At 39.1% G+C, this 25992-nt stretch overlaps 1 protein-coding gene across 4 annotated transcripts in view; it reads left to right on the top strand.

Annotated features, from left to right (window-relative positions):
* The window catches only part of BMP5 (bone morphogenetic protein 5), a 58150-nt gene that overhangs the window by 19807 nt on the left and 12351 nt on the right, over window positions 1-25992 (top strand). For all 4 annotated transcript variants that reach the window (XM_059829076.1, XM_059829093.1, XM_059829102.1 and 1 more), the window contains 3 exons: window positions 3671-3863; window positions 9528-9676; window positions 20084-20281. In XM_059829076.1, coding sequence (XP_059685059.1) covers window positions 3671-3863; window positions 9528-9676; window positions 20084-20281 — 540 coding nt within the window. The remainder of the gene's footprint in view (window positions 1-3670; window positions 3864-9527; window positions 9677-20083; window positions 20282-25992) is intronic.

Raw genomic sequence — 25992 nt, forward strand, 5'->3', positions numbered from 1 at the left:
AGCCATGATTTGTCTGATGTAACCATAGTGCTGAATATATTAGTTTCAGGTGGTATAAAAGTAACATTTTAAAAAGTTGATGCTAAGAATCCTGATCAAGGAGAGCAAATGAAGAATTTTTTTGTAATCATCATTGACTGTAATATTCCAGTTATTTTTACTTAGAAAACTGATATTCCTCCAATGGTTAAAAAAGGACTTCCTGATTTTCTGGTCAACCGATTTTTAGATGCTGTGATCGGTCCCACAGAGATGCATTTTGGCAGATGAACTGGGCAGAGCTGGAATGACACAAGAACACTCTGGAAGAACTGAGCACTTAAAAATCTTAACCTGTATTTTTCGGTCTGCCAGTGTTGAAAAGCTCTTGCATGTGAAATAAAAATATTTGAGACATGGTGCCCTCCCTGCAATTCATGCCATTGCAGCAGGATAAAGGAGCTGAAAGGTACCCTACCGAGCATTCATAGTCTTCCCCGACAAGGCACTTATTAGATGCAGAAGGGATCAAGACTTGTGTGTTATTTTTGGTATTAAAATACTCAATATCATTAAATAACATTTTGCTTTTATAACTTGGCAATTGTTCTAGTCATTAGTCAATATTGCAACATCACAGCCACTGCTTTTTATCAGTCTACAATGTAACGCAAGATTTTAACTTGTCTAAATTTGTAAAGTTGTTTTTAAGTTTTGTACATTGGCTGACGGAAATTTGCAGTTTGAGGTTCTGGCTTCATTGCAGAGAGTGGGACCTCCCTGGGCTCAGGGTTTTCCATGGTGTTCAGTCCTTGTTTCCCACAGCCCTTCATTTCTGCAGGCTGTTGCTACTCCCAAGTCCTGGCCTGCCTGTAAAAGCTGTCTCGACCCAAGGAAATTTTGAACCTGTGTCCCTTTCAGATGGCAGTTCTGTCTCTTCCTTGGGTATACATGGAAACACAGATAAGTATTATCTGTGTGAGCTGTAATAATTAATTTTGGGCCCATCAGGAAGCAACTATCAGTATTCTTTCAGCAGTTGTGAGTTGTCCTCAGAGAACCCCACCGATGCTATCACAGGGTACTGTAGAGGTTTCTGTCCAAACTATAACATACAGGGAGAGAACTGTTGTTTCCAAACTAATGTTGCTAATTAGAAGGTAGTTGTAAGAAACCAGACAAAAGGAAACCTCAAACCCAAATAAAAATGAAACAGGCCCGGGGTACTGGCATTTAAAACTTTTATTCATCATCTAATTCTCCAATGCTTACTTATGGTGAGTAGTGCTTAGTTACCCACACATGCCTGGTGAATACTTGTTGAATAAATACTAACCAGAGATATCAGAAAGGGTTGCTACATCAAGTCTGTCTTTAATATATTTTTCATTTAAAGTTTATTGACATATCTGTTGGACAAAGGTTATTGACATATCTGTTGAACGTTAGCTTCAAAATGCTCAGCTACAACCTTAGAAACTTGCAGCAGACTCTTTGCACTAGAAAAGTCCTCCCTGGTTCAGTGCATTTGCATATGTTAATCTTTGCCAAGTTTGCTCCAAAATGAAAGGCTTTACATGGACATTGGGAAAAAAAAAAAAGGCAAACAAACCCCAAACCTCAAGTCAGATCTCTGTATATATCTCACAGTTTAGTACCGGGCAGTGGAGCTGCTAAGTAGCCTGTACCCTGTTTTTCTTCAGTAGCAGCCCATTCATCTTCAGGTACAGAGCAGCCAGTTTACATGCTTCTGCCTCTTTTCTGCTTTACTTTTTCTACATAGTGTACGATGGCAAACCCATGTAAGCTAAATATGCACTTGAGCCAAGGAAACCTCACAGTTAGCAGACAATTTTCCTTTTGTCAGCCAGGAGAAAGTTCATTTTCACTGAAGATAAAGTGTTCTTATAACCTATATATTTTATTTTTAGTGGTTTTTAAGGCAACATAGATTTGTACATTTAAAAAAAAATGCTTATGAAAACAAGAATAGTTTACATTTTTGAAAGGGTGAAAGGGAAGTGTACTGCAAGGGACTAGCTACATGGCCACAGGTGACTTAACTAGTAACTACTGCTCTGAAAATAATGTAAATACTTTTCCTTCAATAGCTCTCACTTTAATATGTCTGTAACTGTACCCTTATCTGGCAAGCCCAAAACATTTTTTTTCTTTTAGTGCATTTGTATTTTGTAAGACCACATATACATTATAATAATACACAAATGCAGGTTTATATAAAAATATATTTATACACACATACAAACACACATTGTGTATGTAGACAAAATTGCATGGGTTTAGGCGTATATATTAACATATAAGTATAAATATACATATATATTGTAATAACATACACATTTTATTATTTATATATGTAACATTTAGTAATCTAAATATGTGCTTTTTCAGAACTGACATTGTTCCTTCCTCAGATCCAAGGCCTGTTAATATTAAAATGCAATAAAAGAGCAGGGGTTACAGAAGGGAGCATTTAGTGGAGCTGGGTGCAGTCACAAATGTTTAGCTGGTTATCCAAACTGAATCCCATCTCTGAGTGTTTTAGGCTTTGTCCACCATCAGTAAAGGAAAGCACCTATCTCACAAGGCAGGTGGAACTTCTCCAGAAGTGAGAAGTTCTCTCTTCGCAGAGAGTACAGCTCCTTCCCAGGTCAATGATACATTGCATGCTGTGGCAGTGGAAACCATGGATCATTTTCCTTTCCACATCCGTAAAATCTGAAGAATTAATCCCATAAGATGGTCACCAGCCAGCACTGTGGCCTGTCGGTTCCCTTGCCACATCAAAACACGTATTCCATTGCAAAAGTCGCTCCTAACTCAGGGTCAGAATTGCAGCAGACAGTGGAATTAGCCCCAAATCCGTTGTGAACTCAAATAAACTAAAATCCTCTCTTTACTCCCCCTTAAAATTCTGTGCAATCCTGAATTAAGCAATGATGAAGTTAACTTTTTTATTTTAAATTGTGGCAGTGTCAGAAGCAGTGGGAGCTGCACCTGCCCACCTACAGCACGTTTGAGGGGACTTCTCATGCCAGGAGTGGTGCTCCCTTTGCTGCTGGGGTGCCAGAACCACTCAGCCCTGATTCATGGCTCCTTCTTCTGACCACGGGCAAGATGATGCTTATGCCATTAGAGTACAACATGTGTTAATTTATATGATGTAACTGCTTTTTAAATATATAGTTGTCGCAGTGCACTTTAGTACCACTTCAGAATTTATTACGTTAAGTGGAAATGAGCAGCATTCCTCTCATCTGCCCGGTTATTAGCGGCAATTAGACTTTTCCAAAGTCATCTATGGCTCTGACATTACTACTGCTGTGCTTATGACTACACTCAAGTTCTAAATCCTTTTGCAGCTTTTAGTTTGTCCATATTTCTAGTTACTTTACAACATGCCCTCTTTCAGCTTTTTTTGATATTCTTTCCACTCCAGCTTCTGGAATTTGTATAAAAGCCACCAAGGTTTTTTTTCTTTTGAACTGAAGACACTGGTCTGGTGGAATTTCCTTTAACTGGTTGTATGTCTGGGCTTGTGGTTTTATTATTTGCACAGTTTTATATTGTCCTGTTTGTTTACTCCCAAGCACAGGGAACGCTCCATTAATCATGGGAAATGGGCATTTGTTTCACCTCTTTAATTTACATTCAACTCTTTTTCTCACAGTTGAAAGGGACAAGGACTTCTCCCACCAGCGAAGGCACTACAAAGAGTTTCGCTTTGACCTTACTCAAATCCCACACGGAGAGGCAGTGACAGCAGCCGAATTCCGGATATACAAAGACCGAAGCAACAGCCGCTTTGAGAATGAAACGATTCAGATTAGCATATATCAGATCATCAAGGAGTACCCAAACAGGTACCCTGTTGGCATGAACATACCACGTGTTGAATAACGTCTCATGTTTCTGTCCTAAGTAGGGAGACAATAGCTGATCATAAGCATACCCTCGGCAAGGCATCATTGCTATCACTGTGGCCTGTGCACTATTAATTCCTAGGCAACGACAACAAATACTGAGCAAGAATAAAACTTATCTTCAATATAATTTATTCCAGGTTTATGGAGAGTCACATGTCCAATCTCACCAAATAATCTGCCCATGCACAGAGGGGGTGAAGGTTCATGTTCTCAGTGAGCAAATGGTGGAGTCGTACGCACAGTCTAAGTGTCTGAATTTGGGAAATGCACCATTTGCTGATGCTGAGGTACTACCAGACAAGATTCATTTAGCTCCTTAAAGGCAGATAGATTGTTCAACTTTGTTGACGTTTGAAGGAGCATGGTTTTTTTGCATGTGTTTCAATATTCTGCCGAATGTAATTGAAAGAAAAAGTCATGCACTGACTTTAAGATGACATACGCACACCTAACACATGCAGCTCACCATAACTGAAAATTAAAACAAATATGATGTTACACATGAGCAAATCTCTGAATCTGAGTTTGCAGAGCTCTGTGTGTGACATATTTCTAAGACTCTGAAAGACCTGAGTAAAAGACCAGATTTCACCAGGCAGAGTAGCTAAATACCTGAAAATTCCCATTAAAAACTAGTAGCAATTCCAAGGTGCTTCTGAAAAAAGCTACACACACCCAAAATTTGGGTTTTGAAATTAAATTGGTATATGTCTTTTCTCAGAAAAGTGGAAAAAACCATTTTGGTTTGAGATAAACAAAACCTCTGCCTCATCTTGGAACAGATGAAATATTTCTGGCCTGGGCATGTTTAGCAAAAGCAAAGAAAATGGCAGCCTAAACTTGCAGAGTATTCTAGAGGAAAAAAATGCCCCATCACCAGTTAGCTCGAAGGCTGGGCCAGAGCTCAAATCTCTTTTCTGGTCACAGAAGCGTGAGCTTATACCTTCCAGGTGAGATCTCTGAACATCAAATTGTAAAACTTTCACGGCTGTAAACAGGGAGTCGTTTTATACCAATGGAGCAGAACCAACAGGAGGGAAAGCACTCATCCTTCCAGAATACCTTCTACTTTCTTAGTAAATTTGGGCAGGAACAAAACAGTGCAGGATTTTTTTTTACCACTGTCTTCAGCTTGCAAAATTTTTTTTGACATAGGTTCTAAAACAAACTTCTTGGAGGAAGGAATGAAATGTGAAGGTACAAAACATATCTTTTTAAAGAGCACAGGTCAAGGCAAGGGTGATGAAAGATCTTCACCTGCAAACTCAACAAATTTTTTTTAAGAACTAATGGGAAAAGTTAGTTTTTCTTATCCATTTGATGTTTTCTTTTTTGGGTTTTTGTTTTTGTTTATGTTTTCCCAGTAAGTGGTTTCTATTCTATTTTAGAGAAAGCAAAACTGCTTACTACTCTGAAGCAAGATCACACTTTAATATTATCTGACTTGTTAAAATGACAATTGTCTCTGTGAAACCATTAAAGAATGCTCTTGATTTCTTTCAGTACATAAACATAAATTTATGAACGTTTCATATTTCCATTTATAAGCATAAAACCCCATGTCCTCTGATGGAAGCATGATGCTGGAAAGGGGGACGTGCAACGATATACCACCCATTTGATTTCACCAGTATAACTACAGAAACCCACCCTGGAAGTGTTCAAGGCCAGGTTGGATGAGGCTTTGAGCAAGCTGATCTAGCGGAAGGTGTCCCTGCCCATGGCAGGGGCGTGGGAACTAGATGGTCTTTAAGGTCCCTTCCAACCCAAACCATTCTATGATTCTATAATGTCCCACACTCCTTACTAGTGCCATACCACAGCAAAACTGCTGGGTTTGACCCTGCTCCTCCACCCTTCTTTGCTCTGAACGGGAAATGTGGGTGTCTGACAGGGCTTTACAATCCCAAACCAGTCCTGCCATGCTTTTAGGCAAGGAGTGGTCAGGGTTTAGGGTTTCTGAGTTGCAGACTAAGGATTATATTGTAGTCTCGGACATTTTTCTGTCTCTGTGGCAGCGTGGCTGCTGAAGTGTGTGTGTATTGAATTCACTCGGAGTTTGCTGAAATTACAGTCTTTGGGATTGAAGTTTTCTATTTGTTCTAAGTAAGCATGTAAAGCACAGGCCATGGCAAAGCAAACTTTCCTACACAGCCCTGCCAATGTACTCCTACCCGGATCTTTTCTCATGACGAAAGTAATGTAGTCCAACAGGCCAAATCCTTGTTCATGATCTGGTGGCAGCTAGCCACTAATTTAACTAAACCCCAAGGATTCTTCCCACATTAGGGAATCCTCCAGTGGCATTAAGATACGAAAGCAGTTTTCTGGAATGAGGCGAGAGGTGAAGCAGTTTTATGGGGATGGCCTATTACATAGTAATCGTGATTTGATCTGGTCGAAAACTTCGCTGGGTTTCAAGGAACATATAGATGGTTTATTCCACCTTTACTTCCTTAAGTGGCCCAGGACATCTGGAGCTTCTTAGACGTTCTGCCCGCAGCCTCTTTGCTGAAATTCTTGACTGTGGTAGCATTTCTGCTGTAGACAACTGGCCGTTTGGGACCAGACTGCGATCACTAAACTTAAACAACCTCCATGAGGGTAAAGCCAATCAGCTGTATTCTGCCTGAATGTGTTCACTGTTGCATTTCAGGCTATTTACGACATAATGCCTTACTTTTTTATTATGTGTTGTGGGCTATTTTTTAAATAGAAATATTTTTGTAAATTAGAGCCAAAATTTGCAGCTGTTTTTCATTTTAAGTGTGATCGTTTTTTTCTTTTCACAGAATAAAGGAGAATTTTAAAATTAAAAATGTCACAAAATGCAATGAGAAGTTTGAGTGAATGACACCACCTAATGAGGGAATCCTGATCCCAGAGCTCTCACTGCCTTCTCAGGGGTCAGGTTTTCACCCTATGTTTATATCAATTGTGAAGAAAGTTGGGATTTTTCCTGACAAATACTTTGCATTTCTGTAGTAAAGTGCTGTTATGTGGGCTAAATCATTAGCATTGGTCCGGAGACATTTTCTGTATTCCACTTTGTGTTCTCGAAAATCAGTTCTAGTTTCCTCTAGGTACCCACAACTAAGTTTTGGTTCATTTGCTGAGTTAATGGGTAAGAAAAATCTGCCTCTCTGAGTCTATTACCTGAGCCAGCTCACTATGCTTGTAGGAAGGCAGACAAGAAGATTGACATATCAATGCCAAAGACACTTTGGTATAAGTTTCTGCTGCAGTACAAAATTATTTTTAAGTCACATTGAGGAGAGATCCACAGGGGAAATTTGTCCTTTATGGGGATTTCTGGACTGTGCCATTAGTAGTGCCCTATTCTGATTTGGCATATGAGACATAGTGCATCCTGACTTTTGAGAGCATTTTGTATCAGTCCCAGCAAAGTTTCGAGCTGAAATAATCTATATGGGAAAACAATTATGTATTCTAGGAGGGGACAAGACAGGTGTGACAGATTGACATATCAATGCCAAAGACACTTTGGTATAAGTTTCTGCTGCAGTACAAAATTATTTTTAAGTCACATTGAGGAGAGATCCACAGGGGAAATTTGTCCTTTATGGGGATTTCTGGACTGTGCCATTAGTAGTGCCCTATTCTGATTTGGCATATGAGACATAGTGCATCCTGACTTTTGAGAGCATTTTGTATCAGTCCCAGCAAAGTTTCGAGCTGAAATAATCTATATGGGAAAACAATTATGTATTCTAGGAGGGGACAAGACAGGTGTGAAATTTTAGCACTGTGATATTGTAATATTTTATATTCTAAATTATTTTACAGTTTTCTATTAAATCTACTGAATTATGTAAGAAATATTTATAAATAAATATCTTAAAGACTGTCACATTCAGAATTAAACCTTTCAGCTTTAAAGTTCCGATAAAACTGCTTATTAGAGAAAAAAGTTGGCATTTAAGACTCCAGAGAGTACTATTTATGAGCTTGTGGTACGTTGTTAATTTGTTCAGTGCTAGCATAGCAGGTCAGGCTCTTTTGAATTGTAAGACTGTTTTCATGTTAGCTCCAGAGGGAGAATGTATGTTTCCTCCTTGTGTGGTCATTAGCACAGTTCTACTAGAATGGAAGTGATAAGAGCCCAGGAAAAGATTATCCTTTAACAGAAGAAAAAAAGTGACTTGAAAGAAAGCCCTTTCAATTTTCTTTTCTTTTTTTTTTTTTTTTTAAATGTCCTTTATCATTTCTGAGCTCTTTAACCTGATTCTGCAGATATTTCTCACATGTAAGTAAACACATGCTTGTCATAGCTCATTTGGTCTTATTTTCTTGAGTGTTGAATAACCACAGTTTCAAGAGCTACACAAGATGTTTTTTTCAGTATCAGACCTTCTAGGTGCATTTACAGTGTTTAGTCTAGATAACACAGTAGCTTCCTACGATGGCATTGTGATCAAGCGACATAAGAATACAGTGACAGGACCACTGTAATTTTAAATCCACTTTTTATACACAAAGCTTATTGTTTCTGTCTGTCTTACCTCTTTAAGTGTATATTCATGCTGTCTGTTAAGGTAACAATATGATTCCAAGGTCTGTGTAAGCCAAGTCTGTCTTTAGTTGACTTGAACAGTCAAAATTTCGAATAAAACATTTTTTCTTGTATATTATTGTTTTGATTACTATTTATGGCAGAAAAGAAATCGGTTTCTATAACTATAGATTTAGGTTTAAAAGGCTAAATGGTGAAAACAGTTTTTAATAATGCATGCTGCTTTGTAGAAGCATGTAAAATGAAACTGATGAGAGTTAAATATCTTGGGTTTAGTGTGGTCATTGTAGCAAATTATTTGTAATACAGATGTGGTTCTGGAACCAATTGTGTCAGGAGATATATGAAAACAGAACAAATAAACGATCCATGCTAAACATTTAGTAACACGATTATACTAACTCCCCTGAGCAGCCCTTCTGAATTACTGGAAGATTTCATGGGAACAAATTTGAGAATATACCAGGGAACTGAGGGTTAAAATGTAATAATTTCATTATTGAATAGATATATAATTTCTGCTTTGATATAGAGACTTATTTTCTAAACATCTGTACTAATATGAAACTGTCTGAACAGTCATCAGTTCGTGTTTTGTCATATGAGATAGCTGCTGTCATATGTTATTAATAACAGACTTTTTTAACAACTCTATGCCTTTGAATTTTAGTTGAAACTGGAACGTGATTTTGACATTTTTTGTCTTTTACACTGAATGGTTTATGAAAGTTAATCTTCCTGAGACATTCTAGTGCTGAAAGATGAGTCTTTTATACACACCTTCAATTATATATCTTATGTATTTAGATCAGGAAGCTGGATTTTTCAGATTTTCCAGAGCTGTAGTTTTCACATGCTGAGACTCATTTCAGAAAGGCCTCTCAGGGGAAATACCTGTATTATACTTAACAATTACATGTTAGCTACAGGACATGCTGTACTGTGTCGTGATAAGGATATGTCAGAGGATTATTCATTTGGACTCCAGTAAGTTATTGTCAGCAAGGAAACTAAGGACAAAAAATAATAATGTTTGAACACCTTAACTCTTATTTTCTTTAATTTAGGGATGCAGACTTGTTCCTGTTAGACACAAGAAAGGCTCAAGCTTCTGATGTGGGCTGGTTTGTGTTTGACATTACTGTGACCAGCAACCACTGGGTGATTAATCCACAGAACAATCTGGGCTTGCAACTCTGCGCTGAAACTGGGGATGGTAAGATCATAACTCCATATATGCTCATGTCATCTCTTGCTAGGAATCTTTTCTGGCCAGATGTTTTTTAACTTGATTGGGTGACAATTCACTGAGAGTTTATAGGCGAAGAACACTAGTCTTCTCCTGCCGTAGCTGTAGTCTGCAAGCTTTCTATTATACTTAATTCTGTAGAATATGGCAATTATAAAGCTAACCGAATCAAGTTAAATTAAATGAAGTTTGGGATAAAAGCTCCTACATAGAAAATGAAGTTCCATTTTAATGTTCTTCCACTGATGGTTACATTCAGGCAACTCAAGCAGATTTGTGGAATTATTTTTTTAAAAGATTCTAAAGATCTTTCATGGCTGAAGCATAGAAAATGTATATAAAAAAAGTTGAGATATTTCAGGAAGAACCTCATAGCCACTGGTACTGATGTTGGAGAAAAGTTAACAATGGGGTAATGTGGAAATGGTGTTCTAGAATTTGAAAAAAAATTATTTTCAAAACTTTTTTATCTTGAAATGGGTTAAAAAATTTGAAATCTTGAAAATTTTAATTAGCTGAAAATTAGAAACTATTAGAACACTGTCAAAACTGAAGTCAGAGCTGTGGGGTTTTTAGTACAGATTTACTAGGCTACTACATTATTCATAGTTATGCTCTTCATTAAAAAGTGAAAATGCATCTCAATGCAAAATAATATTTTTAGAAGAATTGTTCTTCACTTAGACTCCTTTAGAAACTAATAAAAAGAGACTTATATGCTGTTTTTTCTCTGATGGTTCACTTAATCCATACTACTTTACAAGCAAACTTTCAGATTTAGCTCTTTCTTGTCAAAAAGCTTTTTATGTCAGAGGTCAAGGAATCTATGATGCCAGTTAATCTAAACCTTAGCTGACATAATGTTAATGAGTAGCAGAAGAAACTTTGGTGTAAGGATTAATATTTTTTTCTTCTTTCTTTGTTCTGGCTACATTTTCTCATTGTTTTTGATCTGAATTCTCCCTCAGGCTCAGCTGGGCTGTGAACAAAGCCTCTCATACTTTTTCGGCAAGTGCTCTGGCTGCTGGAGAGTTATGCAAAAACTGTCCTCCTTTAGGCATGATGCTTAAAAAGGGAATTGGCAGGCTTGAACCAGAGCGGACGATCGTTTAACCTAATATTGCCTATACGGTCAGAGTGCAGTCAGTGGAAAGGGGAGGCAGCAATGCAAAGTAGACCACGTTGTTGCTGTGTTCAGCCAGTCTTCAAAGGCACCGCACCTGAGCCCGGGCCCTACGGGGAGTGGCTCTGTTAGGCCGCCTGGTTTTGCGGGGCCATTTTTAAGCCCTTAAAATTCTGGAGAGGTGACAGCTCCGTCATGCATCCAAATTAAGTGGACTGGCTTCTGGCCAGCTTTCCTACTCCAGAATAAACTCCATCCTTGACTTTTTTTCCAGGAGATTCAAATACAGAAATTCTTGAAAATTAAATATCCATGAAAGGCATTCATTAAGAAACCCTGGAATCAGCAATTTGTTGGTTCTAGCCTCAAAATTATATCCATTCAGTAAACAGCAGGAAAGTTCGTAGGGGTAAAAGGAAACCTTTAGGTTTCCTATACACTGAAGAAATACACTGAAGAAATTGTAAAAGAACAGTTTATGTAAATATTTCCCCTGTCCTACTCCCAAGATGGGAAAGGTGGTATATAATTTTCTCTTTTAAATTCCAAAGCCACTGGAAGCTTTACCTTCTGCACCTCACTTTTTTGAATTTCTCAACACAGCTGCTTGAGTGAGGAGGGAATTCCCCTCTTCCCTTACTTTCTGTTCCCTTTTCAGTTTATTCATGCAAGAAGAGTGCCCTTCTGGAGACTAAAGTTTTCAAAACTATAGGGAAGACTTGTGCTATAGCACTTCAGCATAGCATAGGGAAAATCATCTTTTCATGCTCTTACAATTTTGCTCTTAAGGCTTTGATTATTTTTATTGGGTTGCTGTTACTTCTGGAAGCTATTAGAAACACCAGCAGTTGAATGACATGTTTGTGTACAGATGGAACATGAATTTTTGTACATGACTCAGTATGTAGTGGACTCTGTTTGTAACCCAGAGAACCCCACCCACCTTCCCTCCAACCAGTTTTCTATGAAAGCTCAGAGACTGGTTCAAATCAACCAAAAAGCCTTCCCTTGGCTCAAGTGAACTTCAGGCTGTGCAGGTCTGAAGCATGTTTTTTCATGCCTCCGGCTGTCCATTGAGTTTACAGGAGGTAGAGAGCTGCCCCCATAACTGTAGAGACATTTATGATAAGACCTGATCCATTAACCTTTCTCTTGCAACAGATTATTAAACTAAATGTGATTCTGTTACGTCAGAGGATCCCTGTTTGAGGTATTCAGGTGCTGCGCTGGGGGGCGGGATAATCAAATCAGTAAATACATACTAGTTTTTAGGTTTATTCATACAGCACCTTTAAAAAGGGGTGCCTATAATTACTGAGACTCCGGGGTGCTACTATATTGTTATCATTACCATTAACAGTAATCTTTCTTACAGTTATCTTTCAGTGACTGTTTAGGCAATTACTTGTGTAGTTGTATTTCTTTGGTGATCCCTGAAGACGGTGCATAAATAATAATAATGTCTACATGAGGAATAAAAAAATTTGTAACTATTTAATATAACAGTGTGATAAAAACAACTTTGGAAGAATGTCTGGTTGTTGTAATTCATATTTTTCCCCCTTTGAAAATGCTGAAAAAGTACAAAAAGCACATGACATTGGAATGTGTTTTCTTTTTTCTTTAAGACAGTATTTGGTATCATATGCCTCATTTTAGCATGAAATGTAGACTTTTTCTCTTAATGGGACGTTTTATTTTGAACAGTAAGAATAAAGGTTTGCATGACACATATGGAAGCTGTCAACATGTAATGCACTGTTTCCCTGGGGCTGTGGTAAATTAAGGATCAGGATTTTTTGATTCTCTTTTTAATGTCTCCTCAACATTCTGCAGCATCCCCTTTTGGCTGACTCCCTCGTTTTGACACCAACACTCTCTATGGTGTTTAAAACAAGAGGTGATCATTTTCACACTGATGGAAGTGCGAGTGTTAGGTGAATTGCAGCATAAAATCAATGCAGATGCAGAAACAATTCGAAAAGCTCCATGTGACGCTATTCCTGTGTATATACCACATGTCTCCTAAGACTTAAAACATGTTCCAGTGAATCAGCACCTTTGTATTAACATTTAACATTTTTATAACTGGAAGTTAGCAACGGTTTGAACATCACTTTTACTGGAGGAGTATAAATAGCTGCAAGAGTTTTTCTTTTGCTGTTTATATCATTGCTGAAGAGAACCTACTGTTGTCCACAGAAAATGGGATATTGATGATCCACAGAATAAAACAGGTTCCAAATACACAGCTCTCAATACAACATCCTGGGTAACCCCCATAGCCATGTAGTTCTGTGCCTTTTCTTAGATTACTACAGCTCTCAGTTATTTTCCATCTGCTGGTGGTAACTTTGAAAAGCCCAAGCTGTTTCAGGTGATTTCTGTTACCACATAGTCCTATGGAAGGTTTCTTTGGGCTTTCTTGCTGTTTGAGGTGGGCAGGCAGCAGGAATCCTCAGCTCCCTGACGCTGACTCTTACTTCAGGTATTTTTTTTTCCTCAGAGCAAAGGGAAACTTGAAGGAAATAGGTTCCTTGATCCAAGTGAAGCCTGAGGAAGGCCAATTCTCTCTCCAGCATGTATTTGGGTACTCTGACATGCGTCCCCTGGAAGGGGTTTTGGCTCCTAATTCTACATGCTGCCAGAAGGATTGGTGAGGTGCTGCTTCTCCAGAGGTGATGGGGGAGACATTAAGAGACACACTCTCTATTTTTTAGCTTCTCCTCCTTTCAGTCCGGGCCTTCCAAGATCCCTTTCTCCTACAAAGCCTTCAGAGAGGCAGCATGGCCACATTCTCTATGTCACAGAGGGTGGCTGGCTTGCTTTCAACCCTTAGCAACCTATGGCAGCACCCTGGCTTCTTCAGGTAGTTGGTGGCATACTTTACATTGGCCTTGGCCTCAACTTTGCAACACTAAAGGTTATCAATCTCATCCCGAGGTTGCCCCCAGTCAACCTTGTCACCTAACTTACATGACCACAGTAGCCATCAGGTACTCCGGAGGATGCTGCTGGGCTGTTACATTTAAGTCTCTCAGTGGATCTGGTATTCACAAGGCAAAGCATCAGGAGTGAGTTCACCTTCATTAGTGTCCTTAGAGTGGGGAATTTAGGATATATATATTTATATTGATATATATATGGACCTTGGCAGGCAATAGCTCTGCCTAAATTCTGAGCCATCTGGAAGCCATATAGCCATGTTAGCACAGCACTGAACCCAAGCTAATATATCCTGCCCCTCAGCAGGTTTTATTAGCTTGGGCTCAAGCATTGCCTAAGTACAGCTACATGAGTTCTGGTTCAGAGCTGACTTTGGCCAGTTACACTAGTAAATTAAACATGCTCAGGAATACTGTGGTGTGAAACGAGCCAGAGGGATCAGTCTCCAAAACAGGGTGACCCCATGGTAGCTGCCCCCCGGGAGAGGTCCCTGCAGCTCTGCCTTTGGGTGCTGGGGACTCTGTGGTGGAGCTGCCATAGGACGTAAATGCACCAGGAGCACCCTCCCACCCTGAGCAGAGTGGGATGATCCAGCTCCAGCATCTGGGAGCGCTCCTGGGCACTCTTTAAGTTACTCAGATAGGTGTAACCCCTGTTTCCAGCTGGGTTAGAAACACAGTCAACATTTTCTTGTGTCTGCTTGTAGCAAGTTAGTAAGGGCACACTTACTTGAAGCAGGAGGGTCAGGGAGGTGAGATGGGCTCCTGCCCCTTCTCCTGCCACCACTGCATACTGGTGCATACTGGTCCTGGCTGTGCAGCTGTGCAATTCCCCTCCACCCTGCTCCCCAGACAGATGAAGAATACATCTGCTTTTCAGCACCAGTATTTTAGACATAATGGCATTTCTGTTTTGTTTCATTCAGAAAGTTTTTATCCATTTTATTCTTTGGTGGATGACCAATTAATCTAATCTGTCCTTGTTTTATTGTCTTCCTGAACACATTTTTCACTGTGCAGAAAAGCCCTAGGACTCCCACAAACCATTCACAGTTTAAGTACATGAAATTGAAAGGATAAATCAAGTACTTAGCAAGCATATTTGTGTATGATTATATCTGATTTTTTGTGTAAGCATACATGGTGCTGCCACATTATACAGCATACCATGGTTCCTAACATGTTCCCAAGCATTTTCTTCAAGAGCTTTATGAATACCAAAATCAACCCAAAAAGATATGCAAAATTCCATCAACTAAACTGAATAAAACCAACAAAATGTAAGATTTTAAAAACAAAAGCTGAATCTTTAGTTTTGACTAAAGCTGTGAAGCCTAGGAAATGTAGAGCAGACAATCCAAGGCCACCCATTTTTCAGAATTCCTTAAAGCCTCCAGGGACCAGGAGAGTTAATAAAACACATGAAACTTCTTTCAAAAGCATATGTTATGTTGATATAGATAAATGTGCCCACCAAAGGAAAAGTTTGCATAGCAGTTTATGTAGAAGATACAATAAAGACAGTATAAAATACTCGGAGTGTTGAGGATGTCATATATATGCACCATCACATTTGTGTTGTTAGGGTTTCTCTTCTCCTTTTTTTAATAAGCCTTCATTTAAGCTTTGGTAGCCAAACTCTACCTCAATTTTTTTGTTTCTCTGAAGTCCATTGCTCTCAAGAACCCTGTTCAGGCATGAGAAACCACACAAGTTTCTATCTAATTTCGAAAACTACCTTGCGAGCTTTCAGACTCGGAGCCTCAGGACAGTTTTTGCTCAAATATTAGATGTTATTGGACCTTGTATACTCAGGGTCTTTCTCCAAAAGGCCTTTCCCAATCCTCATTTCAGATATCACTCCCCAAAAGGAGGAAACCATAGGTGTGGCATTGGAAATTTTTTTTTCTGCAAACCAGAAATGAATTCTCAGCATCACTGAAGTTTTCATTTCTATCTACAAATATATAATATTATTACCAAAATAACTACTGTGACCTAGCAGCAGTGGTTAATCTGTAAAATGTGTTTTGTGGCTTGTTGAACACTTTTGAAAGTAAATAAGTGCTTGTTTTTCATAACAGAATGAGTGGTTTGCTGCAGTTCGATGACTCAGAACAAAATAATGGATCTTGGAATCACTCATTGTCCTGTGTTGCCAGTGTAAATCTGGCCAAGATGCATAATGGCTGAAAGCTCTTGCAAAATTAGTGTCTGCTCAATGCCTTACATAAAATATATACTGCTTGAGGAGAGACAGCCAAGTCGCAAATCTTACCACTGTCATTGGCATCCACACTGGCGATCTCAGAAGAAGTCAGCTTTCTGAATGTCATGAAAAACGAGGCAATGTCTCCGGGTCAGGACTGTGAGACAGATTGTTACTGAAAGCTTGAAGGGCTCTTGCATTTCCATTTGGAGCAGCTGGGGGGGGAAATGAACTTTTAAGATGGAACTTGATCAATTCATGAAAAGAATTGTATGATACAACTGCACATCACAGCAGAAAAAATGGACATAGTGACACAGCAAATAGCTCCGCCGTTATGATACTGAGTGCTATTCCTATTCTATAGGTTAAAAAAAAAAGAACAAAATCATCAGGATTGTCGAGGTAACACCTTTTTATAAGCTGAACTTCACAGTTATTTTTGAAGCAGCGATTCCTTTATTACAAGGGGACACAACATGAGAAGGCAAATAATATTCATTCACTTCAGTCAGTCAAACCAGCACTTCCACACAACCTTTTATGCAAACTGCTAAGGGCACTTTACTATCAAATAGAATAAAAGCCAAAAATAAGTTTAAATGCCAAGTCAAACAAATACATCTTGCCAAAGACTCAAAATCATATGAATAAGGACTAAGGAGTTCAGCAGATTTGGAACATAATACTTTAAATAAGTCTTAGTCTCCAAATTTACCTGTCAATATGGAGAAGAGATAATAAATTATCATAGCAGGATTGAGAAGCACATGCCAGAATGTGAGGAATACAAAGGCTCTGGACTGTCCCTGCACAAAGTCCATCTGTTATGCTTATTTGTTTTTTCTAGGTGTAGGGGCAATTGCAGTTGTTAGGTTCAGTGGAGCAGGCGCTAGCTGACTGCTGGTTTCTTGCAGTTTCTTCTTCTTTTCTTCTAAGGTCTGAAGAAAAGTCTTTGAAATCCTCAGAATTAAAGATACGATGGAAGTATAAAACTAAATCCATTTTTCAGAATGCTTGACCATGTTCGATTACTGTTCAGGGATGCTCAAGAGAAGCAGAGAGACACACCTTGCTGTTTTGGTTTTACTGGTTTCATGTGGGTGAAGCTCCAAGGGAAGGTGTAGTTAAACAGGTCAGTCCGAGTCATTCAGCTGATTTTAGAAAATACTGCTCTAATACCACAGTATGGAACAACTGCGTGCTGGAGAGACCTGGATTTTCAGTTGTCATCGAAGCCAAGAGTTTTCTAAATGCTTACAAGAAATGATAGACTAAAACCGCTTACTAAAAATGAAGCCCATGAATGCTTCTTGCTGCAAAGGCCCGTTCAGGGTAGGGTAAGATTTTTCTTACTGTATTCTGAAATCCACACTATGGACAAAGGTGAGGACTACCTAACAAGACCATAGCACACAGATGGAGCTACAGCTGTGGCAGAAAGCTTGACACATTTCAGAAGCAGGATACTTTGAAATACCTCCTGTTCCGGAAGGGGCAAAGCTTTGTGGTCATAGACTGAAGGACATCTCCCACACACACGCTTTTCAATTTTTTTTTAATGAAGGATAACAGAAGTTTTGTAAATGCAAACTTTCTTTTGCACAGATACAACCTAAAATGGAGACAACATATGTGGTTTGAATTTCCAAACCAAGCAGTTCAAAGATCCTCAGAAGAAGAAATATAGTGTCTCAAGGGCAGTGTATATTTTGATGGCTTCGTCTTCTGAAAGTTGCAGTTAAGCTAAGGTACATGATAAACCGAGAGAGAAAAGTTTAACGATGAACCCACAGAAGTCAATAGAAGTTTTCGTGTTGACTGCACTAGAGGCACATTCACTGCATATACCATTCATAAATTAAAAAAATGAGTCCTAAAAACTCAGGTTGGCTGCTTAAAAGATCAGGCAAATAAAGGAATAAAGTCACACAAGCTGTTTCTGTGCATAAAAAGGCTGTGGGTTACAGGATTAATTTTTTATAGTATATCTCTATACCCTGAATAACCAAGTAAGCCTTAACTTGTGGAATCTTAATAGCCATCTCATTGCTGAAGTCTAAAGGAAACCCAGAGGAAACTTAATAATATTAGAAGTTATTTTAAAGGGAGTTCACATTGGTTTGAAGGATATTTTGCTTCACACACAATATCCACCATTGTAAATTCAGAGAACCTAGATTTAAATTCAGAAAAACTCCACACATCTTTACAGCCCTCAGTATATAAATCTAATAGTATTCTTAAAATGTCCACCAGTAAGGTATTAATCTTTTACAGATAGAATTAAAATTCTGAAAGTCATTGGAACAAAAAATAAAGAAAAATAGTAAAAATATTCCCTCTAGAAATTAGGGGAAACTTGGAACTTTGTGGTAAGAGGCTAGTTTGTCCATGTTGCAATGAATAGAGAATAGTCTGTACAGTATTTCATATCTGACTTGCAGCAGAAGATTGGAACATATAGAAATTAATGTTACTGAATTATTTAATAGTAACTCAAACACATGAAAAGAAAAATTAAAGAAACACAAGACTAAAAAGGCATTTAAAATGAAATCAGAAGCTTCAACAAATATATTTTTCCCTTGCAGTCAAAAAAGTAATTATCAAAATTGTTCAGAATATGTTGCCAATTACTCTGCTCCATAACTGCTAACTTTCTCAGTTCTTCTCTTGCCTTTGCTGGGCTCTCTGTCACTGGAAACATCTTAAACCAATTTAAAGTGCTACACCTGAATAAACATGTTGTAAAAGTGTTTATGTATTGAAGTGGGTCAGTTCAAGGTATGGTATTTGGCTGGAACTTCTAATTTCTCTTTTTACTGCAAAAGGGCTGCCAGAAGGAGGAAGTCTGAGCTGAATTAATACATTTGTTACAGTGGAAGTAGAATGGAAACTACTTTAACCACAAATCAAACTGCCTCTTTCATTTACGCCAGTGATAGAGTTTTTCTAAGAAATATAGACTCTGGCATACAGCCACTGTAAGTTTGTGTTTGAAAAGGAAACCTATATGCTTATTTCTATAAGGTTTACTCTATGCTTATTTGCAAGTTCTTTTTCAGGATGATTGAGTTAACAGCATTATAAGTTTGTGAGGCAGATGCTCCTTCCTTGCCCGCATAGCAAACTTTTCCAGTCGGTTTAGAAGAATCCCTAGGCGCCCCGATGCCGCACAGCGCACGTGATGCCTGTGCCCGTACCTTCCCATTTAAAGGACCTCTGTGTCCCCCACCCAGCACAGCTGCACAGCTTCACATGACACTGTCTCATTTTCTGACGGTTGAAGGGCTCTGCATAATACACGTACGCACAAAAGTGTTTATGCTGCCAAAATAAATTCTGTTAAGAGCAAGGGTTTATTTGCTAAAATGTCACTGATGCAGTTTCAGTGACTTGTTTTGCTTTCTTTTCTTTTACTGAGATTTAGATCCTATAATATAGTGAGGTTACCACACAGTCCTGACTGAACAAATATTTTAAAGAAATATGCACATCCCCTGGGAACAGAACCAGAGTCAATAATGTACATATTTCCAACTCTGTTCTCTTGAACGACTGAATGCCTTCTTACCTTTACTAGTGAATGAACATCAGTCTGAGTAACACTGCACAATATTTATTTTTAAAGCAGAAGTGTATTTATTATCTACACTTCTCTTTGCTACCAATTTGCTTTGGGGATATAAGGTTCCACATCTCACACTCAAGTGATGCAAAAATTAGATGACCGCATTACACTAGCCTTTCGATAGCCTATGGACTTTAATGGGGCTCATTTATTTTTCAGTTCTATACATCTGTACATGAGACTGAATTAAAATATCTGAGTAATGAATAAGATATATAGAGCACAGAGACCGCAGTTTTATGCAATGACAAGCTACCTGTAAAGCTGTTGAAACTTTTGTAAATTGTTGAATTTTTTGTCTTTTAAGTTCTGTTCAACAAAATGTGGTTAGAATTCTTAATCAAGTAAATTCAGGATTATGGGCAAAATCCTTGCCATGCTTCTGTCAGCAGTTGAACTCCCACTGTGGCTTCAGGAGGGGCAGAAATTCACCTTTTAACTTACAATTTCCATTACTTTATAGGTCGAAGTATCAATGTTAAATCTGCTGGCCTGATTGGAAGACACGGGCCTCAGTCAAAGCAACCATTCATGGTTGCATTCTTCAAGGCAAGTGAAGTGCTTCTCCGTTCTGTCCGAGCAGCCAACAATAAAAGGAAAAATCAGAACCGCAACAAATCCAGTAGTCATCAGGAGTCTTCTAGGATGCCAGGTGTTGGGGGTAAGATGAAGCTATGATTTACTAGTCTGTTTAGAGGAGATATGGGTAAATGCAGTGGAGTCACAGCAGCTTAATAAGATACTGCTCATTGTCTGAACTGTCAGAAACGGTGTTCCTGCTCCATTTCTACCTGCTCCCCTAGCTTTACTTAAACGTCTTTTATTTTGTTGGCCCTGAGCATGATCTGCCTTCTGTGAGTCAGATCATTTACATGTTTCATGGGCTCCTGGATGGTGAAATGCCCAAGTAGTTTGGGAAAGGCTGCACCTGAGCTTGAAACTAGTTCTATGTAGTAGGCAACTGGATAAGATCTTTGTTACACATGACAAAAAGGTAGAGAGAAGGGTTGCACCCCAAATGCTTGTTGAGGAAGCCGCAGCAAAAGGCAGTGTTTGGACTCTTGTTTAACTGCCTTTCAGCTGAAGAAGCCAAGATGTAACACAAAAATCTGAATACTGGAAATGAGGAATCTTAACCAATCTGTGAAAATGTAAACTGTTTATGAGTTCAGACCAGCTGACACGTACTGATGTAAATACAGAGTGTATCCCTGAACAGGAGTGAATTCAATCCCTTATTTACCTAAAAGGTCCTGACAATAATGCACATGAAAACATTGTTAGTCCCATTAGAGCCTGGAGTAAGTTTTGCTCCAATTCTTTCCTGGAATGCTCCTTCAGCTGGAGGCACAAGGTTACTTTCTAAATATTCTCATTTTTGAACAAACATTTCTACTTTTCGGGGACAGGATGTGTAAACTTATCTTTCTAAAATCATGGCTGATCATAGTATCATAGAATTATAGAATCATAGAATACCAGGTTGGAAAGGACCTCAAGGATCATCTTGTTCAACCTTTCTTGGCAAAACCACGGTCTAGACAAGATGGCCCAGCACCCTGTCCAGCCAAATCTTAAAAGTGTCCAATGTTGGGGAATCCAGCACTTCCCTGGGGAGATTATTCCAATGGCTGATTGTTCTCATCGTGAAAATTTTTCCTCTTGTGCCGAGTCGAAATCTCCCCAGGAGTAACTTGTACCCATTACCCCTCATCTTTCCCATGTGACTCCTCATGAAAGGGGAGTCTCCATCTTCTTTGTCGTCACCCTTTAAATACTGGAACATGGTCATAAGGTCTCCCTTAAGCCTTCTTTTCTCAAGGCTGAACAAACCCAGTTCTCTCAGCCTTTCCTCATACGGCAGGCTTCCCAGTCCTTTGATCATCTTTATGGCCCTTCTCCGGACCCTCTCCAGCCTGTCCACATCTTTTTTGTATAGCGGGGACCAAAACTGAGCACAGTATTTCAGGTGTGGCCTGACAAGCGCTGAGTGGAGTGGGATAATGACTTTATCTCTGCTGCTGATGCCCTTGTTGATGCAACCCAGCATCCTGTTGACTTTCTTTGCTGCAGCAGCACACTGTTCACTCATATTGGGCTTGTTGTCCATCAGGACCTCCAGGTCCCTTTCCACAGAGCTGCTCCCCAGCTGGGTAGATTCCAGCCTGTGCTGCACTCCTGGATTATGTTTTCCCAGGTGCAAGACCTTACACTTGTCCTTGTTGAACTTTATAATGTTCATGTTGGCCCACTCTTCCAGACTATCCAGGTCTTCCTGCAGGTTGGCTCTCCCTTCTAAAGTGTCCACTTTCCCACTCAGTTTGGTATCATTAGCAAACTTCATCAAGTTACACTTGATCCCATCATCCAGATCACTTATGAAGATATTAAACAGCTTTGGGCCCAATATCAATCCCTGGGGGACCCCACTTGTGACAGGTTGCCAGTTTGAAAAGGGGCTATTTACCACCACCCTCCGAGTGTGGTCTGTCAGCCAGTGCCCCACCCACTGCACAGACCACTTGCCTAGACCATAACGCATCAGTTTTTCTAGGAGGAGGCTGTGGGAAACCGTACCAAAAGCCTTGGAGAAATCCAGGTAGACAGTGTCCACCGCTCACCCCACATCAACTGAGCAGGTTACTTTGTCATAGAAGGTGATCAGGTTTGTCAAGCATGATTTGCCGTTGGTGAATCCACGCTGGCTTTTCCCAGCCACGTGCTTCATTTGACTTGTGATAGGCCCCAGCAGGATTCGTTCCATAACTTTCTCAGGGACTGAAGTAAGACTGATGGGCCTATAATTTCCTGGATCCTCCTTTAAGCCCTTCTTGTAGATGGGGGTGACATTAGCCTTCTCCCAGTCTTCTGGGATGTCCCTCAAACTCCATGACTTCTCAAAGATTATGCAGCATGGCCTTGCAACGATGTCAGCCAGCTCTCTTAACACCCTCGGGTGGATATTGTAAGGGCCCATCAATTTGTAGGGTAAAAGGTCCTGTAATAATTCACATACCAACTTCTCCTTCACTGATGTATCTAGTAGCAGCGTATCAAAACCTCAATATAGATGCTCTTCTTAAGCCCAGTGGATGTCTACAAGTAAGCAAATTAGTATTTAGTGGAAAGAATTCAGCCCTGGAGTGGAACATATCTATTTGAGGAGAACCGTTATGAGCATTATGCATTACCTATATCCATCTCAGAACCTCGAAAGTGGCAGACTAGCGACCCCTCTAATGTAATGCATAAGCCTTTCCCTGATCTTCTGCATAAGAATGAATTTTGCATTAACAACCACAAACTGCTACTGAGTTGCTAAAGGAGTCACAGAAATTATTTGAATAACTTATGTTTCTAAACTTATTTAAAGTTTACCAGGTGACCTACTGGAATAAAATCCCAGTTTAAGGTTAAAAATGAGTATTAAAACATATCCTGAAAAAATAATTTTTAAGCTACTGCTTCAGTAGTGGGCTCAATTTCATTTGTATATGATGTATAGGTAGAAGAAATAGTGTGATATTTCTCTAGTTTCTGCTGAGGACCTGGAGCATAATCTTTTCTGAGGTAGATGTCTTAGAGAGACGCACATGCTCCCTCTGAGGACCCTAGCTTTTGAAAAGCCCCCGATATTTGTTAAGGCACGAGGGATCTCTATTTACAACTGGTTTGTGTTTGGGGTTTTTTTGAGTATTGTCAAGTTTTCTGATATTCTGCATAGCTATACCACAAATGGCTCATCTGCACAATTAACTTCTAACCCCTTATTAGTAAACATTGCAGGAGAGCAATTATAAATAAATAATGAAAGAAGTCCCAAACTAGAAAATTTTAGCTTTTTACTAGTAAAAAAAAGAAATTGCATGCTCCATAGCAGAAAGGTATTTTTAAAATGATTCATTATTTATAAAGTTTTATTGACTAAACATTGTCTCTTCATTAACTTAATAGTGACTTATACCAGGAAATTAAAAACCAAAGCTACATAATTTTTGGTTATAATGCAGTGAGATAAAAACAGCAAACAATACTTAACTGTGCGTTTCCTGTATTTTATTGGATGAGGGCACAATAATTAATTAAGAACACAGTACTTTGGAATAGTATATAAAAACTTGTCTGTATGCATTTATTTCCCTTGCCAACAAAACCCCCAATCCTTGTTAAACTTCTTATAAATATATTTTCTTGCCCTCCTTCCACAGCTCTTTTTGCTATGCAGGGGTTTGAACCCCAAATGCAGTCTCTGAATAGCTGAGGAACAACGTTTTCTTAGTTACAATAGCCTACAGTTTTGATTCTTGACAGAATAAGCATATGGGCCTTGAAGCTACAGTATGTGAAATTGGATCCTTGGCACCAGATCTTATTATAAATGTCACATTTGATACTTATATGAAATGTTACATTACACACAACATTTGTCTTATATGAAAGATAGAATTCAAGGAAGGAATACAGATTTTCCCAAGTCTCACTTTCTTCATAGGTGTGTGGGTTAGATCGTTTCCAGATACATGTTTGCATATGAAATACAGATCATCATATCAGGTGTTCTGGTGTGACCACTCATCTACCCCTGCTTAACTTATATTCAAATAATTCAGAGTATCAATACAATGAAGACATCTATGCAATAACTTACATATTTATTATTCAGCCTTTCTCCTTTAACTGTAAGGACTTCTGCTACATTCTGGTGCTAAAACTTCTGTACATATTCCTAAATATGAAAATGTCATGACTGAGAGAAAACTGGCAAAAGCACAATCTTCAGCTTTCATTTGTTTGCCTGCTTGTGTGCGATCTAAAACCAGATTGTGACTTTCCTGACTTTCTCATATGCATATCTCTCCCACATTTTTCAGTCACAGCTTTTTTGCAAAGTCACTTGCATTCTCCACGATTGAATTTTAAGTTCCCATTAATAGCTGAAACAGAAAAGCTCAATATTTACCTCCTATGAGCACTGATATTAGTCAAAATCAGTATACAGATCCTTGTAAAGAGTGATCAGTGAAACTTAGCTCAAACATTTTTAAGTCAAAGTTCCTTTACTCTCCATTACCTTCACCTTACTTATAATGTGTGTGCAGAACATGCTAGATTATTACAGACAACTCAACACAAAGGATCACTAAGAGTTCTTTGTTCTATTAAAGGCATATAGATTTTTGAAAACCTGTGGTGTCCTAGGGTATCCTGCCTTGCTTCCAGTGGCTACTCCAGAAATGCACAGGAGTCTCATAGGATGTGGGTATATATTTTGACCCTACATTCCCTGGGGCAACTGACAGTATCTACCTGAGCTGACTGAGCTACCTGTGGAGAACCTTTAATGAGTGTCACTGAGAATCAGCCGTTAAGTGCTAGGAAAATACCATAGGGAAGAAGGTAGTATTCATCTTCAAAAAGGAATGAGGATTTGGGGTATTATAGCTTATAAAGCTAACTTAACATCCCTTATTGTACTAGAACAAATTATTTAGTACTGCAAATGGATATATCTTGACTTGTGCACAGCTTCAGAAGACATATTGAGGCTCAGATATATTCAACAGAAAGCGGGTACATAGCCTGTTAAAAAAAAAGAAAAATCATATTCAAAGAACATGTTACCAATAAGAGTAAAATTTGGGTGGGTATTTTGAACAACATCTCATTGAGTCTCTTCTGGATCTGATTGAGTCCAGCATTTTCTTGGTAATTTGGATGACTGATCACTCCTCCCAGATCTGGTATCGTCTGTGAACTTGCAGAGAGCACACTCTCTGCTATTGTCCGGATTACTAACAAAGACAGACGTTAATCAGTATTGGCACCAGTACTGATCCTTTAGGGACGTCCCTAGTAACCAGCTGCCAGCTGGACTTTGTACCACTGATCACAATCCTTTCAGTCCAGCAGCCCAGCCAAGTTTCCTCCCATTACATTCCTTACCTATCCAAACCCTATCTGACCGATTTTGCTATGAGAAAACAATTGGATACTGTATCAAAAACCTTCCTAAAAGCAAAGTGCACAACACCCAGTGCTCTTCACAAGCCCACAAAGCTCGTCAGCTCATCACAGAAAACAATCAGGTTGGTTAGGCACAGTTTGGCCTACTAAATCCATGGTGACTGTTCCGAAACACCACCTTGCTCTTCATGTGCCTGGGCATGGCTTCCAGGTTGATTTGCTCCACAGACTTCCCAGAAACTGAAGTTAAGCTGATTGCCCTTCTTGAAGATGGGCGGGACATTTTCCATTTTTGAATCTTCAGAAATATCCTCCTGTCACTATGAACACTCAAAAATGGCAGGGAGTGACTTTGCAATGATGTTGGTCAGCTCATTCCCCACCCTGAAACTCATCCCTTCTACTCAC

Source organism: Gavia stellata, chromosome 2 (assembly GCF_030936135.1).
Source record: "Gavia stellata isolate bGavSte3 chromosome 2, bGavSte3.hap2, whole genome shotgun sequence".
NCBI classification, from domain to species: Eukaryota; Metazoa; Chordata; class Aves; order Gaviiformes; family Gaviidae; genus Gavia; species Gavia stellata.